Raw genomic sequence first — 17,050 nt, 5'->3', positions numbered from 1 at the left:
TCAAAATTGACTAGGGAGCATTCACAATAGATATTGTTGGCCCAGACCCAGAGTCCCTAAATCAGCATCTGTAGAGCTGGGACAAATACATATTTTGGGAGTTTTTTGTTTGTTTGTTTTTTAAAGTTTCCATCGTGATCCCAGTGATTACTCGGGTTTGAGTAGCATTGAGTTAACCCATTTATCTGTTATTATTGAGATGTGTTTTCTGTAATTACAATAAGTAACCCTCTTTAGACGTTCAGAGCAGAAAGAGTGGCTGAATGCCAGTTTATGGAAGCCAGAACTTTTTCTTGGGAAAAAATTATAGATATCTATTTATGAATCAACCACCCACACCTTGGATTATCCACTGCAACTCAAACCTCCTCTGTTCATATCATGAAACTGGACCAAGCAAGAATAGACTCATGATCAGGGCATAGAGTAGGCAGGTATCCAAGCAGGACCACAATGCAATACATGTGGCTTATTTATTCTTCTTCTCCCCTCCATTAGTTCAGATGATCAAGAATAGAATGAGCCAATGGTGGGCGACACTACTTATTGGCCTGTGAATTTCTTACTCACCACTGTAATTGTTCAAACCCAGCATCTTGGACCTCTTTGCCATTTCAGCACTGAAAACCTACAAGAAGCAAAACAGAGCAGAGAGTCATAAGCAGGGCTGATAGCCATTGTCATCAAAGTCTCCCTCTCTGCACACACAGCACTTGACTTCATCCACTCTGTCAGTCCCATTCCTACTACCACAAATCTAAAGCAGCCTTTAGGAAAGTCCCAGAGAAGAGGACCACCATCTATTAGAACACAGAAGGAACAAGCATAGGAAAAATGAAGATGAAATCAAAATCTGGTATAAATAAAGAAGACTATGCATTCCAAGACAAAATATAACCATGCATTCATTCAACAGATTTTAATGCCCTGCTTGCACTAAACCAAAGCTGTGGATATGTCACTGAAGAAGAAAACTATAGGTAACTAATAAAACACAAAATCATTTAAAAAATGGTATACACACCAAACTTGGTCTGTAAATTGAATAATAAAATAATCTGTTTTATGTAAGTTAATTCCTATAGAGTGCTTGAAATTGCTCCTGGCGTGTAGTAAACATTCAGTACATGGTAGCTATTGTAATTGTTATTATATGAAAGTCTATAGACAAAGATTTGTGCATATTGCAACACAGATCCATTAACATAATGTCTATTAGAAATAACACATCTCACTTAGCTTTTGGAGCCATGGTATTCACTGTCTTCCTTGTCCAAAGTAGATACAATTGGCAATACAGATAGTCCTGACTTACAATGGTTTGATTAAGGACTTTTTGGCTTTATTGATGGTGCAAAAGTGATATGCATTCAGTGGAAACTGTATCTTGAGGTTTTCCCAGGCTGGTGACATGTAGTAAGATGCTCTTTCGTGATACTGGGCACAAGCCAAGCTCCCAGTCAGCCACAGTAAACACTGTATTCAGTAAGTTACATGAGATATGCAACACTTTATTACAAAATAGGCTTGTGTTAGATGATTTTGCCCAACTATAGACAAATGTAAGTGTTCTGAACATGTTTAAGGTAGGATAAGCTAAGCTATAATGTTTGGTAGGTTAAGTGTATTAAATGCATTTATCTCACCGCAACTTATTTAGGAAGAAAATATGTGCTTATTAGAAGGCTTATTAGAAGATGTATACATTATATCTGCACACACATCATACCTCCATGTGGATATAAAGTAGTGTTAATGCTGAAAAGAGCCTGAAGGAATGGTCAACATTCACTTTTAATGTAAATTGCTGTGTAAGATAATCCTCTTGTTTGAGTTACAAAACTGAAAGATGTATAATTCTCTGTGTTTGTGTTTAATGGTTCAGAACAAAGTTTTGAGCGCAGACAGACACCAAGGTTGATCTTGGTTTGGCCATGTGACTAGCTGTGTGCATATTAACCTCTGGGTTATGTTTTGGATTTGTGAAATGGAGACGACAACAGTAGCTTCATCAAAATATTAAGGGGAGAAGGAAATGAGACACCTTCTTAGCGCAGTGCCTGACAGACACAATACATGGCACTATATACTTTTTTTTTTTTTTTGAGACGGCCCTGGCTGGAGTGCAATGGTGCAATCTCGGGTCACTGCAACCTCTGTCTCCCAGATTCAAGTGATTTTCCTACCTCAGCCTCCTGAGTAGCTGGGATTACAGGCAGGTACCACCACACCCTGCTAAGTTTTATATTTTCAGTGGAGCTCGGGTTTCACCATGTTGGCCAGGCTGGTTTCCAACTCCTGACCTCAGGTGATCCACCCAGCTCAGCCTCCCAAATTGCTGGGATTACAGGCATGAGCCACCGAGCCCAGCCCCCTATGACACTATTTTTATTATTAGTCCCTGGGGGAGCACTCAGACTGTGGTTGATCTTTCCATTTTTCTTAAACTGTCATGCACATTTTTGTTTGTATGTTGGAGAGAATGAACCTTCTTTTCTAGATGTGGTTAATTCTTCTTGTATGAAAATGGTGCTTCATAAACAGTTCAGGGGCTGGGCATGGTGGCTCACGTCTGTAATCCCAGAACTTTGGGAGGCTGAGGTGGGAGGATTGCTTGAGTCCAGGAGTTTGAGATTGGCCTGGGCAACATAGTGAGATCCCACTTCCACAAAAATGAAAGTATTAGCCAGGCATGGTGATGCATGCCTATAGTCCCAGCTACTCAGGAGGCTGAGATGGGAGGATTGCTTGAGCCTGGGAGGTTGAGGATGCAGGGATTTATGATCACACCACTGCACTCCAGCCCAGGCAACAGAGCAACATCCTGTCTCAAAAAAAAAAAAAAAAAAAAAAAAGGAAATTAAAAAAAGAAATAGTTCAGGAGTTCAGGGATGTGATCAGGGCACCTATCTGGGCTTAGAGATAATCCTCTGCATGGGAAAACTAATGAACTTCATCTGAAGGACAGGATTATTCATTTTATCAGAAGGTGAGCTACTTCCTCGGGTCATGCACCACCATCTCACCAGTCAGCTGTGGGTGAGGTGCAGTGGGATACTGGAGCTGGCAGACAGTGACTCAAGAGAGCCTGCTGTGACCATCTCTTCCAGCTCTGCTTTCAGTGACGTCATATCAACAGCTTGAAAGCAGCCACGGAAATCAGCAAATGCTACAAATCTCTCTGTGTCTAATTGGGCAGCAGAAGGAATAAGGACTTTTATACTTGTTCCAAGAAAGACCAAGCTGGAACAAGTATAAATTCATTTCCTTATAGGCAGAGATAAAATGGCAACCATGCACATAGAGCAGGCCAAGAGGTGGGAATATGAGCAGTCAGAGAACTAATGTTTGCAGCCACTTTCTGCCAGGCAAGGCCCTCTATATCCAAAATCCAGACACGTGCTGAGAAGTCTCACTAAAACTCAGATGTTGCTGTTGGCAGAAACAGAAACCTGTATCTCGAAAACCTATTTTAGGTTGCTGTATCTTATTTCCTCTCCTTTTTATTCTTCCCTAACATCATTAAAGTCTTTCTCGAAAATGCCAGCTAAGTGAGAATAAAGCAGAGATGGTCAGTACTTTAAAGGCAGAACAGCACTGCAATATGTAGTAATTACGCTGAATATAACACGGTTTATTCACATGTTAGGAACTCAGCTTGATCTGTCCACCCAAACAAAAAGCTGAGATGAAGTGCACTCAGACCCATAAGACAAGCTCCCCTCCAACACAGGGACCCCAGACATATTAGACCATGGCTGATTTCCTTCTGACGTCACCTACAGATGAGCTAAAAAAGAATGGGTTGAATTTGAGGGCAGTACTGGAGACATGGCAAAACTAGCCAGGCATACCGCTGCTGTTAAAGAAACTGGAAAGAAAAGATAAACAATTCACTGAATTTAGTAACAATTCAGCACTCAGTGAACTACAGCTCATCACAGTTGATATAATAACAGCTACCTTCTACTCTGTGCTAGGTACTATTCTACGTGTTTCACAGATATTAACTCTTTTTTTTTTTTTTTGAGATGGAGTTTCACTCTTGTTGTCCAAGCCGGGGTTCAATGGTGTGATCTCGGCTCACTGCAACCTCCGCCTCTCGGGTTCAAGCGATTCTCCTGCCTCAGCCTCCCGAGTAGCTGGGATTACAGGTGTGTGCCACCACGCCTGGCTAATTTTTTATATTTTTAGTAGAAATGGGGTTTCATTGTGTTAGCTAGGCTGATCTCAAACTCCTGACCTCAGATGATCTGCCTGCCTCAGCCTCCCAAAGTGCTGGGATTACAGGCATGAGCCACCTCACCTGACTGTATTAACGCATTTTATATTCACAACAGCTCCATAAGATGGTAATTAGTATCCCTCTTTTAAGGATGAGGAAACTGAGGCACAGATAGGTAAACTAACTTGCCCAAGGTTATATAGCCAGTAAGAGACAAAGCTGAGACTGATGGGGATTTTAGAGGGAAAACTGATTGAGGAGGAGAAGACAGGCCAGGCATAGTGGCTCACACCTATAATTCCAGAGCTTTGGGAGGCTGAGATGGGAAGATCACTTGAGCCCAGGAGCTCAAGACCAGATTGGGTGACATAGTAAGACCACTTTTCTACAAAAAATTTAAAAATTAGCCAGGCATGGTAGCACGTGCCTGTAGTGCCTGCTAATCAAGAGGCTGGAGTGGGAGGATCATATGAGCCCAGGAGTTCAAGGCTACAGTGAGCTATGATTGTGCCACTGCACTCCAGCCTGGGCAACAGAGCAAGACCTCATCTGTTTAAAAAAAAAAGAGACAGAGAGAGATAAGACAAAGAATTTGCCTTAAATACACTGCATTTGAGATGACGGTCAGAGATCCAAGTGGAAATGAGAGAGGATTGGCTAAGAAGATAGGACTTCACAGAAGTTGTAAGAACAGTTGTGTTCTTGAAGGGAAAGAGGTGAGAGAGCAGCAAGGACCCCAGACTGAAACTAGAGGGTTGCTTACCTTTAAGGAGCAGAGGGAAGAATAAGTGCCAATAAAAGGAAACACCAAAGCTAGGTAGTGGGGTAAACATGTTTCTTTTCTTTTTTTTTTTTTGAGATAGTTTCACTCTTGTTGCCCAGGTTGGAGTGTAATGGTGTGATCTCGGCTCACCGCAGCCTCCGCCTCCTAGGTTCAAGTGATTCTCCTGCCTCAGTCTCCCTAGTAGCTGGGATTACAGGCATGCACCACCAAACCCAGCTAATTTTGTATTTTTAGTACAGACAGTGTTTCTCCATGTTGGTCAGGCTAGTCTCGAACTCCCGACCTCAGGTAATCCACCCGTCTCAGCCTCCCAGAGTGCTGGGATTACAGGTGTGAGCCACCATGCCCAGCCGTCTATAATGACATGTTTTACTAGTTCAGAGGTAGACAATCTGTAAATATTAAACTTCACCAAGTTAGAACACCACTACATTATACAGCACCTAGCCCTGCGTCTTACATTGTAGATACTAAACAGATGTTGTTGAATGAATGAATAAATGAATGAACTGTAGGACATATCTAAGATATTAACTTACCTTATGTATCTCCAAATCTGTGGGAAAGATCACAAACTTTACAGTTAACTGGTGTTTTACATGGTCTTTGGCAAATGTTAAAACTTCATCAAACAAAATCTCTGCTGCTGTTTCCTTCTTTATATCCATGTTTCCAGTCCCAAGGGCAGGAAAGGAAATGGAAGTTATATTTTGCTTAATGCATTTTTCCAAACACTCCTTCACTGCATGTTTTAATGTCTGTAGGAAAACACAATTTTAAGATGCGCATTTGAGTCAAGAACAAGACTCCACTTACCCCTTGATCCTGCCCCTATTTTACAATGTCCACCTCCACTCTCCCTCAGGGTTCGTGTCCCTGCCTCCTCACATGACAGGAAAGGTCCCACTCCAGAGGGAACCCACTATGGCTATAAGGTTAGGTGGTGAGAAACTGAAGCAATAGAGTGGCCATCTTGTGCTATTCAGGACATGTGGGCACTAGAATTTCTCCCGGTTTATGTAGCCTTGCCCATCCCCCCAGGTCAGAGAGCCAACCATCAGTTTACCCCATTCACCTACCCCTTCCAGGTCAAGGTAAAGAGGACTGAATTTTCATAAAGGATATCGAGATTAAAATAAGAAAGCAGCACTTACTCAATGTCATTAAGATCTATTATGTCATTCCTCTTGGAGAAATGCTAATATTTTTGGCAGATTTAAACTTCTACCAACTGTTAACATCAAAATAATACAGGAATGTTGCCCATGGAAGGACTTTGGAAAACTGAGGGATAGAGGGAGACTAGAGGACCAATTTGGGATTAGAGAGCTCTCAAGAGGGAACCAGAAATGGTGAAGAAGAAAGATAGACAAAGGCAGAGAAGGGGATTAAGTTTCCCTCTTTTCACCATCTGAGTGGGTTCCTCCTATTCTTTAATGACTATTTTATTTTATTTTATTATTTTATTTTATTTTTGAGACAGAGTCTCACTCTGTCATCCAGGCTAGAGTGCAGTGCTGCGATCTCGGCTCACTGCGACCTCTGCCTCCTGAGTTCATTAATGCTTGTATTTTATGTGCCTCAGTGGAGAGTGGGCTAGACAGCCACGGGTGGAAGAGACCTCAGGTAATAGATTTGACTGGAATGATGCTGGAGGGGGAACCCCAGCTGCTCCAGGAATATAACACATGGAGGGACATGAGAGACTGAATCCCTTGCCTACTTAGGAAAAGGCGGACGAGGTCACTGGGTATGTTGGGGTGAACCAGTGTTCAGACTGAGGGAGTACTAGTTTCAGTGTCTATCTGCAGTATGCCTATTAAATTTAGACATGGGTTAGGCAACATTTTAAGCTTCTTTGTTGTTTAGTTTGTTTGTTTTTTGAGACAGTCTCTGTCACCCAGGCTAGAGTGCAGCAGTGTGATCACAGCTCACTGCAGCCTCAATCTCCTGGGCTCAAGTGATCCTCCTACCTCAGCCTCCTGAGTAGCTGGGACTACAGGTGTGCACCACCACACCTGGCTGATTTTTTTTTTTTTTTTTGGTAGAGATGGGGGTCTTGCTATGTTGCTCAGGCTGGTCTCAAACTCCTAGGCTCAAGTGATCCTCCCACTTTGGTCTCCCAAAGCACTGGATTCACAGGCATAAGGCACTGCACCAGACCTAAATCAAACTTCTTAAGATAACTTACGGCAACTGTACCTGTTCAGTATTTCTGGTATTCACAGGTGTGCTAAAAAATGAAGACTATACCACTTGACAAAATATTTCATGAATGTAATGAAATGATGGAAATTTGTTAAAAAAAAAAAAAAAAAGACTATATAGACTATGGAGCTAAATAAAGACACATTTATTTTAAACTTACCTGAGGTTTAGGAAATTCTGAATGCCACAGTACATGGTATATATATTGGCAGGACAAATTAAATCCTCTTGTGACCAGTACTAACTGGGACGGTTGAAACTGTTTAGCCTTTGTGGCAAGAAATTCCGATTGCATTTCAACTCCTGCTTGTTGTAGAATTGACTTTGCCACAGGTCCAACTGTAATATCACGTGGGTCTACAGAATTAACAATTACATCTGCCTGAAAAGGGAAGAAAGGGTAGGATTCATTGTTAAATTCCTTCTTCTTAAATGAATAATTTAAATCTTTACTTCCCTGAAGAGCTTTGAAAAATACTCTTTGAAGACCCTAATTTCTTTTTTTTTTTTTTTTTTGAGACGGAGTCTCGCTTTGTCGCCCAGGCTGAAGACCCTAATTTCTAAAAAATTTCATTATTAATATATAGAAACTCATATTTCCAAAGAGCGATCATTTGATTGCCATGATTGAAGCTGAATTACGTAACTCAGAAATTACGAAAATGTATGGATGATATAATTTTCTTTTTTTCTTTTTTTTAATTTTTAATTTTTTTTTTTGAGATGGAGTCTCGCTCTGTCACCCAGGCTGGAGTGCAGTGGCGCGGTCTCGGCTCACTGCAAGCTCCACCTCCCCCGGGTTCACGCCATTCTCCTGCCTCAGCCCTGAGTAGCTGGGACTACAGGCGCCCGCCACCATGCCTGGCTAATTTTTTGTGTTTTTAGTAGAGACAGGGGTTCACTATATTAGCCAGGATGTTCTCGATCTCCTGACCTCGTGATCCACCCGCCTTGGCCTCCCAAAGTGCTGGGATTACAGGTGTGAGTCACCGCACCCAGCCCGGCTGATGTAATTTTCATTGCAAACATCTGTTTGCCCCTTGCTGGATTACACTTCCCAGATGGCTAGATTCCGAGTATTCCCTGTGATTTGTTTTAAGCTCTGTGAATAAATGGTTTCATCTCTGCCTGACCACCATGACTTTTTGCTATTTCATCATGGGTTTTTGTTTTGTCTCATTTTAAATAGGAAATAAAATTTCTTGGGAAATTTCCATCTCCTAATGTTTTTATGGTTTAAAATATAACGAACTTAACATGTTGAAGAAACTCCAAATGGGACAAAAAGGTATTCAATGAAAAGTAGGCCCTCTTCTTGGTCAGGTCCCCAGACCTCCTACTCACCCACCCATCTTACGTGTAACCAAGTTCTTCATCTCTCTCTTCAGAAATAGACTGTACATATACATGAGCTGTACTTTAGACAATATCATCTCCTAGTTAACCCTCAGAGCTGTGCTAAAAATGATAGTGTCCTTCCTTCCCCCATGCCCAAATTCCCCTAATCATTCTATTGACTTTGGCTCCCTTTCAGGGTAACTCAGGTACTTCTTCACTGATGTTAATGAATGCATCACTTTGAAAGCACAATTAGAATTTGCAATTTGGGGGCACCAACACCCTTTAAAAATTGTAATGTTCCTAATGTTGCTGGCAATAAATACACATTAAAAAATTCAGTTAAAGGGATAAGTTAGTCAACTAGAATGCTTCCATTTTAATTTTAAATTTGTGTGTTAATGACTTCTCAAATATTTCATTTCATGAACTCCCCTAGTCTTCTCTCTAATTGTCTTATAGGCAATAAGTGTTTTTTGTTTGTCTGTTTGTTTTTTTGTTTGTTTTACCAATGTCTAAGTCTGTTTGATTGTGGTCATGGGAGTCTTAAGTGTGACATCACTGATTCAGAAGTAAAAAAAGAATACAGCCTTATATTCATTCTCACCCTCTGTTGTGGTGCCTTCTCCCTCCTACTCCCTCCACTTATTTATCATTAATTTGCTGAACCCTTAGATGCATGCCCAGACCAGGCCTTGGGGCTATAGGGATGAAGAGGCCAAGATCTCCATCTTTAAGGTGCTCTCCGTCTAGCAGGGGAGCTGCACTAACTCAGAAATACCTAGGTTCACCACTACCTTGACTCCTTCCCTCTCCCTGTTAGCGTCCTCGCCTTTGTGCCCAGTGACTCCCAGCTACATGCTTAGTTGCACCTTGTATTCTCCACAGCCCCTGGCAGAGTTACATTCTGTGTATAAACACACAGACTATGACTTAGAGCTCCTCCCGTGTCTCCTGACTCTAGTCAAGCCCATTATTTTCTGTCAATTCCTCTGCATCTCTCTGATCAAGTCACTCTGACCACCCAGAAAGCTTCCCCTCCTGCCAATCATAACCACTGAAACTTGAGATCAGATTCAAAACTCATACCTTCTGAAGCAATCTTTCTTGGCCCACTATACTCCACTCTTGTCACAAATTTACATACTCTTAAGTATTATTTTTGTTTACTATTGATAGGTTGCTTCAGAAATGTTGAGATGGTTTTTCTCCCCAGAGAGATTTTTCAAATAAAGAATATTTTTACAGTGAAGAATATAATTGACTTTAGGTTCCTTGGGATCAAAGGTTATTCTAATTCCTCAGGGTGCCTAAGATAATAGCAACAGCAATAATAATGATAAATACTTCTTACATATCAAGCACTACTCTAAGCATTTTATGTGTATTGATCCCAGCTCTAAGATACAAATGCTATTATTATCCTCATTGTACAAATGAGGAAACTGAAGAACTAAAGATAAAGTAACTTGCTTTGGGTTACCCAGTTAAAAAAATAGCAAAGCTGGTATTCAAATCCAGATGGCCTGGCCCTGAATGCTATATTATTATTATTATTATTATTATTTTTAGAGACAAAGTCAAAGTCTGCTCTGTTGCCCTGGCAGGAATCACTATAGCCTTGAACTCATGGGCTCAGGTGAGCCTCCTGCCTTAGCCTCCCAAAGTAGTTGGGACTATAGATGTGCATCAACATGCCCTGATAATTTTTTTTTTTTTTTTGAGAGACAGGGTCTTGCTACGTTCCTCAGGCTGGTCTTGAACACCTGGGCTCAAGTGATCCTCCCGTCTCGACCTCCCAAAGTGCTGGGATTACAGGCATGAGTCACCATGACCAGCCTATTGTAAAAAAACTTAAAATAAAAATTTTTAAAGAGATGGGGTCTGGCTGTTTCCTAGGCTGGCCTCCAACTCCTGGGCTCAAATGGTCCTCCAACCTCAGGCTCTCAAGTGGCTGAGTTACAGGCATGTACCACTGCATCTGGCTCATATTCTTAATCCAAACAAGATGATTTCTCCGTAGTGTTGCGTAGTGTACACTTAAAAATTATTTAACTTTCAAGGATCACCTGTGCCAGTTTGAGAGAATAGAAACAAAGACTTACTGTCTGTCGTTCAATGTGGCCCTGGACAATCTGGAGAGTCAGGTTGTTTACGACCATTGCATTGAAAGAAGGGGTGGTTTCTTGTCTCAGCTCACTCTTCCCTAGGATTAATTCTGAAGCAGCTTTAAAGGCAGCAACAGTAGGGTCCTCATTGCTCACCAGGTGAATTTCTTTCAAATTACTCATCACTGGCTTCCTTTGCAAATGAACCCGGATAGTGTTTACAATAGTCTCTGTACACAAAATCAGAGGGAACTGAAAAATCCCAGAGCTCAAGGCTGGAATTGCTACTGTCTTAATGTGAGTATTTATATAGAAGACATAATCCAGAATACTTACAATGGCCTTCTCCAACTTTCTAATACATCCCTGTGTATCCCATTCCATCCACCGAGGCCCAACAGCATGGATGATCTGTTTGCAGGGAAGCCTCCCAGCTCCCGTGACAGCTATCTCACCAGCTAATACTTTACCAAATCTGGCAACCCACTGTTTGCTTTCTTCTTGGATTTCAAATCCACCAGCTTTCACCAGGGCCAGGGCCAGGCCTCCTCCATGTAGAAGATCTTCATTGGCTGCATTCACCACAGCATCAACAGCATGTGTGGTGAGGTCATCTTTCCAGACTGATAACTCTACCCTAGGAGTCAGCATTTTTCTGAACACTTGCAGAGATTTGCTGTTGCCTTCCTGAACTGGAGAGACCACGGTAGAGATACAGCCAAACTTATTCTGGAGAACTTCACACAGCTGACGCTCATTATTTTTAAAAATTTTGAAGTCATTGTGGTTAATGGGAATTCGCCAACTATACTTGTCTCCAACAGCATCAGTTCCTGGAAAAGAAGAGAAGATTAAAAAAAAAAAAAAAAGAAAGAAAGAAAAAAAAATCACAGTTTGAAAGGTTGTAATCCCACTTCATACCAGGAGACTGTGTTTCCTATGTGCAAAAGAGAGATGAACTTCATCTATTGTCCTTTGTGATTCTTCTTCTCAACTAGACATATAATCAGACCAAGGACATCTAAGAGTTTTCAATGGGTCACCCATAAAGTGCATACTCTTGTGTCTGACATAGATTAAGTACTCCATAAGTGGTAGCTACTACGATGCAGTGATGATGGTAGGAAAACTATGTATATGGGGGCCATGAATTTTTAAAAATATATATAAAAGTGGAGAGCTTAGAAAGACCCATGCTTAGGGCACAGGTATTAGAAGGGACTTAATTATGAGCCAAAATAGGTGGAGGTTTTATAACTTTTTTGCTTTTGTCAGCATCTAAGTTTGTGTTTTCTTAAGAGCAGACCCTGAGACAAAGATTTGAATGTAAGTAGTTTATTTGGGAGGTGATCCTAGGAAATACTAGGGCCTTGGGGTGGGGAGGGCAGGGTGTGAAAGTAAGACAAATGAACAAAGCACGTGTAACTAGGCAGATGGAACTTAACTCCACTGGGAAATAGTGTAGATCTTGTGCCTCAGGGTTATATCACTGGTGGGGTAGTAACCACAGGAGCTGGGATATTTATTCAACCTCTTTTTTTTTTTTTTTTTTTGAGACAGGGTCTCACTGTGTTGCTCAGGCTGCAGTGTAGTGATGCAATCTTGGCTCACTGCAACCTCTGCCTCCTATGCTCAAGCCATCCTCCCACCTCAGCCTCCTGAATAGCTGGGACTACAGGCTCACAGCATCCCACACCATCGTGTCCAGCTAATTTCCATATTTTTTTTTTTTGTAGAGAGGGGGTTTCGCCGTATTGCCTAGGCTGGTCTCAAACTCCTGATTTCAAGCAATCTGCCCACCTGGGCCTACAAAAGTGCTCCAAAAGACTCAAGCAATCTGCCCACCCCACCTGGGTGACTCCAAAAAGGCAACCATGCCTGGCCTACCCGACTTCTACTGGTCATTGATTGAGGCAGTTCCCTGGTGAGTAGGAGTAGGGGAAGACATTGGACCAACCAATGAGTGGAGCATTGATAATGTCTGCTTCAGTTCAGTAAATAATTCTTTATGATAGTCTAGTCTGGCACAATTTTGGTGAAATCAAAACTAATTGACTAAAAATTATTTACTGTATGTGGCAGACAAGAAGATATGCTACTCAGATCTCCCTGCAATTGGCTAGGAAGTGGGAAATACAGTTAGCTGACAGCCTCCAGCTGCTAGCCCCTCAGGGTTCATCTCAGCTTTCAGCCAAGGTCATGCTATTCTCAGGGTAGCCTCCATCAGTAGCTGAGCAAGGCCATTTATGCCCAACGTGGGACACCTCTAACAGTCAATCTCAGGCTTGCAGAGACTGTCAGGTTCTTTTTTTTTTTTTTTTTTTTTTTTTTTTTTGAGACGGAGTCTTGCTCTGTAGCCCGGGCTGGAGTGCAGTGGCCGGATCTCAGCTCACTGCAAGCTCCGCCTCCCGGGTTTGCGCCATTCTCCTGCCTCAGCCTCCGGAGTAGCTGGGACTACAGGCGCCCGCCACCTCGCCCGGCTAGTTTTTTTTTTTTTGTATTTTTAGTAGAGACGGGGTTTCACCGTGTTAGCCAGGATGGTCTCGATCTCCTGACCTCGTGATCCGCCCGTCTCGGCCTCCCAAAGTGCTGGGATTACAGGCTTGAGCCACCGCGCCCGGCCAACTGTCAGGTTCTTATTACAGTCTGATGGCTAGTCTGCTCAGTCCAGCTTCCTCTCTTTACCTTTCACAGTGAATTTTTTGCACTCCTAATTCCATCTCAAATTCTGCTTCCCAGAGGACCCAGCTTGGGACACCGTATTTCATGGTGTCTAAGACATTGTTGTTACAATGCCTCTGAGAAAGGGAAAAAAAAATGCCAACTAAACTGGGGCATACCATCAATTGATAAAATGTATACTACCTTATTTCAGTAATGTTAAAATGTGAAAAAAAATGTGCAGGCTAAAATAGATAAAATGTGATAATTACTTTTATTTTGCGTCAACTCCCATTTCTAATCTGAGTCTCCTAGAAGACCTCTTGTGGACTCAATTACCCAAACAAAGCCGGAATTGAGTAGTAAGGCCCTATTGGCCTGAGCTTTGGTTGAAAATCTTTAATGGGGCACCCCTGGAATTAGGCAAGAACTATTTAGCTTGTATAGCACTCGTTGAGCAAGGAGACAATCAGTTGGCCACCCCATCTGGCCAATTTCAGCTGTAGGCTCTCGTTAAAAGAGTCTCACATTTATGGGCAAAGGAGAGGAATGGTGGGGGCCCTAAGAGATCATGCCTGCTGATGCCACACCAACTCTGAAGCATGTGCGGGGGTCCCCACAAGGATCTGCAGTCACGCACCTGAGCACCTGTAGGGGAAACACTGTCCTTATGTATTCCCCTTTCTCCACTGAAGAAAGATCTGAGCAAAGACTTTCTGAAACAAGTGTGAGAGCGAGGTAATCCTACCTGATTTTTCACTGTAAGCTGCTGCTCCGGCAACCTGTGAAAAATGAGAATGGCTTTCTTAAAAAATGGAAGTACAATGACTACAGCTTACTGATAACAAATACACCCTAGTGAACACAATGCAATGGAAATCCTGCTCAAAGCACTGCGTTTGGGAGGGAGGGGAGCATGTGTTTTTAAAAATCTGCATGTCCGAAACACTTAAAATACTAAATGTGCCAGCAAACATTGCCCTATGCCATTTCCCTAGGGGCCAATGCATTTCTTTTTTTAAATTTAGTTTTATTGTTTTTTGAGACAAGGTTTCACTCTGTCACCCAGGCTGGAGTGCAGTGGTGCAATCACAGTTCACTGCAGCCTTGAACTCCTGGGCTCAAGCAATCCTCCCATCTCAGTCTCCTGAATAGCTGGGACTACAGGCATGCGCTACCATGCCCAGCTAATTGTTTTTACGTTTTTTAGAGATGAGCAGAGTCTTGCTATGTTGCCCAGGCTGGTCTCGAACTACTGGCTTCAAGTGATCCTCCTGGCCTCAGCCTCTATAGTAACTGGGATTATAGGCGCTAGCCACTGCCAATGCATCTCAGTGCATCTCATTCTAATTGAGAATGAGATGAGGGTTAGAGATTAACACTTTAAAAGGCCCAAAAGTCACAGACCAAAATGACCCCAAACTCTCACATAGACTCCAATCTCCAAAGGCTCATGGGGTTTCTCTAGACAGAAGACCTGGGGACGTGAGCCTCATCAGCTCTGTCTCTCATCCACCAGCAAGGATCCACTTTCAATTGCTTTTGTCATGGCACAAGCCTTAATGTGAACTTTTCAAGTTTAGTAAGTGACTTCTAATCTGATCTTTCTCTATTCTCTATTCCCTTCTTTTCATTCATCCTCTATTACTCTCCTTACCCCAACCCGAAAAAGCAGAATCACTAAATGAGCTAAGAGAATTAAAAATATTCTGAAAAATCATCCAGCTTCAAGTTGACACTATTGATTAGATTAGCATATTACTGATTCTCCATTTCCCAAGAAGGGAGACAGGAGAAAACTTTACTGGGCTATTAAAAGCAGATGAGGATGTCGGGTATTAGTGAACACCCCAGATTTCTTGCTGTTATAGAAAGAAGTATTCATGTGCTGATCAAGGTTCATGTCATATACACATTTATGCTTTTTACCATGGAAAAGTCCATCCTCCAGGTCCCCGGGGGAGTCTTTAAATGTTTATTCTCTTTTGTGCTTCAAAGCATAGACTGTAGTTTCCAGATACAGTGGTCCACTTCTAGGAATGAATTAGAAAAGATGCAATAAACATTAGCCAGAATCTTAGGAAACTCAGTAAGAATATACTGTAGGAGGACCAAACATGATTTCTGATTTTGAACAGTTCTTAATTTCCTTGATAACGATGTACACATTGTTTTGCTGTTGTTGTTACTGTTTACCTTCTACCTTTTCCAAGAAGGGTTCCAATGGAAATCATAATGCCAGTTCAGAGAAGGGAAAATGCTCTACGGCCTGGAACAGGGACAGCTTTATGGAGGAGGTGAGACTACAGCCTGGCAATGAAGAATGCAGGAGGATTTTACATATTTAGAAGAAGAGGATGATAACAAAGTGGTGAGACTGAGAACAACATTCAAAGAACAGTAAGGAAGACCGAGCTTATGAGTGAATGAAGCCCCCTGGAGAGTGTCTGAAGAAAGAGGAAATGCCATTTTTGCCTGTGAGGGGTGTGTATCACTGAATTTGTGATGCATATCCTTGACCTAATGATAGGGGCATATCTGGTTAAAAGTCAGAAAATCTCAGAAAAAAATACTTTGTAATGATTTTCCATCTAATAGGTAGGAATTAAAGATTATGAATTTTTAGAAGAGTGATGATGAAAATGCTTAAAGATACAGTTGCCCACACTTGTTGCTATATTTAGGCCGCTAAATAATTCTAACGTCTTTGCAATAGAAAAATTTTGTACAACCATCTACAGCATCAGATCCCGATCTTTACTCATCAAGGGAAAGTAGCAGGTCTAGTACAATCCTTTGCATCCTAAAATGCAAAGACAAGATGCATTTTTTTTGCCTCCAGAGGGCACTGCTGTTTTCAAAAAAGAAGGATGACTTCATCTGCTTTGACCATGAGCTTTTGCTTTAAATGTTGCACCTGTTTCTGTCTTCAGGCCAGGTTTTACAGGCCTATGGATAGCCAAACAAGGAGCATAGTGCTCTAAGCATTCCACCTCTTCCATATTAAAAACAGCATAACCACAAAAGCCTTCCTAACTTTCCATCACTGGTTCCTACTGTGTTTCCTTCTCTTCATAAGCAGTTAAACTTCTGGAATGAGTAATGGACTCTCCTGTCCACCTGCCCACTCAGCCTACTATAACCTGGCTCCCTGTCTCATTCCCAGCACCCTTTAGAAACTGCCAGTGGCCAGGCACGGCGGCTCACACTTGTGATCCCAGCACTTTGGGAGGCAGAGGCAGGCGGATTGCTTGAGCTCAGGAGTTCAAGACTAACCTGGGCAACATGGCAAGACCTCATCTCTACTAAAAACACAAAAAGTTAGCTGCACATGTTGGCACATGCCTATAGTCCCAGCTACTTGGGAGGCTGAGATGGGAGGATCACTTGGTGGGAAGCTAAGGCTGCAGTGAGCTGTGATCATGCCACTGCACTCCAACCTGGGCAACAGGAATGAGACCCTGTCTCAAAGAAAAAAGGAGAGAAACTGCTCATCAGAATCCCCCATGTGGTTAATGCCAATGGATTATCTTCTATCCATCTTTACTGGACCACTTTCTATAGTATTTCACTCTTTCATTCCTGAAATCCTGCTTTCTTGGCTTCTCCTATGCCATCTTCCCTTGGTTCTTTTATTACCCTTCACTTTACCTTTACAGGCCTTTTCCCTGCGTTCACTTCCACCATACCCCTCTTAATTGTTTGCTCCAGGATTCTGTCTAAGGC

At 42.1% G+C, this 17,050-nt stretch overlaps 1 protein-coding gene and 1 long non-coding RNA gene across 20 annotated transcripts in view; one reads left to right on the top strand and one right to left on the bottom strand.

The window, feature by feature from the left end:
* PARP9 (poly(ADP-ribose) polymerase family member 9) overlaps positions 1 to 17,050 on the bottom strand; it is a 37,378-nt gene that overhangs the window by 17,269 nt on the left and 3,059 nt on the right. For 18 of the 19 annotated variants that reach the window (XR_012431642.1, XR_012431643.1, XR_012431644.1 and 15 more), the window contains exons 2-7: positions 15,254 to 15,357; positions 14,073 to 14,106; positions 10,661 to 11,496; positions 7,378 to 7,599; positions 5,549 to 5,767; positions 571 to 628 (exon numbers count right to left, since the gene is read on the bottom strand). Coding sequence is in view for 11 of the 19 variants with exons in the window: in XM_074033309.1 (XP_073889410.1) it covers positions 571 to 628; positions 5,549 to 5,767; positions 7,378 to 7,599; positions 10,661 to 11,496; positions 14,073 to 14,106; positions 15,254 to 15,268 (1,384 nt within the window). In the remaining 8 variants the exon portion in view is untranslated. Of the gene's footprint in view, positions 1 to 570; positions 629 to 5,548; positions 5,768 to 7,377; positions 7,600 to 10,660; positions 11,497 to 14,072; positions 14,107 to 15,253; positions 15,358 to 17,050 lie in introns of those variants that run through there. The other variant, XM_074033310.1, reaches the window with a different exon arrangement.
* LOC141409724 (uncharacterized) lies at positions 12,176 to 14,049 on the top strand. Its single transcript, XR_012431650.1, has 2 exons — positions 12,176 to 12,964; positions 13,296 to 14,049. It is a non-coding gene; the product is annotated as an uncharacterized lncRNA (long non-coding RNA).

The sequence above is a fragment of the Macaca fascicularis genome, chromosome 2 (genome assembly GCF_037993035.2).
Source record: "Macaca fascicularis isolate 582-1 chromosome 2, T2T-MFA8v1.1".
NCBI classification, from domain to species: Eukaryota; Metazoa; Chordata; class Mammalia; order Primates; family Cercopithecidae; genus Macaca; species Macaca fascicularis.
This window is presented reverse-complemented; position numbering and strand designations above follow the sequence as displayed.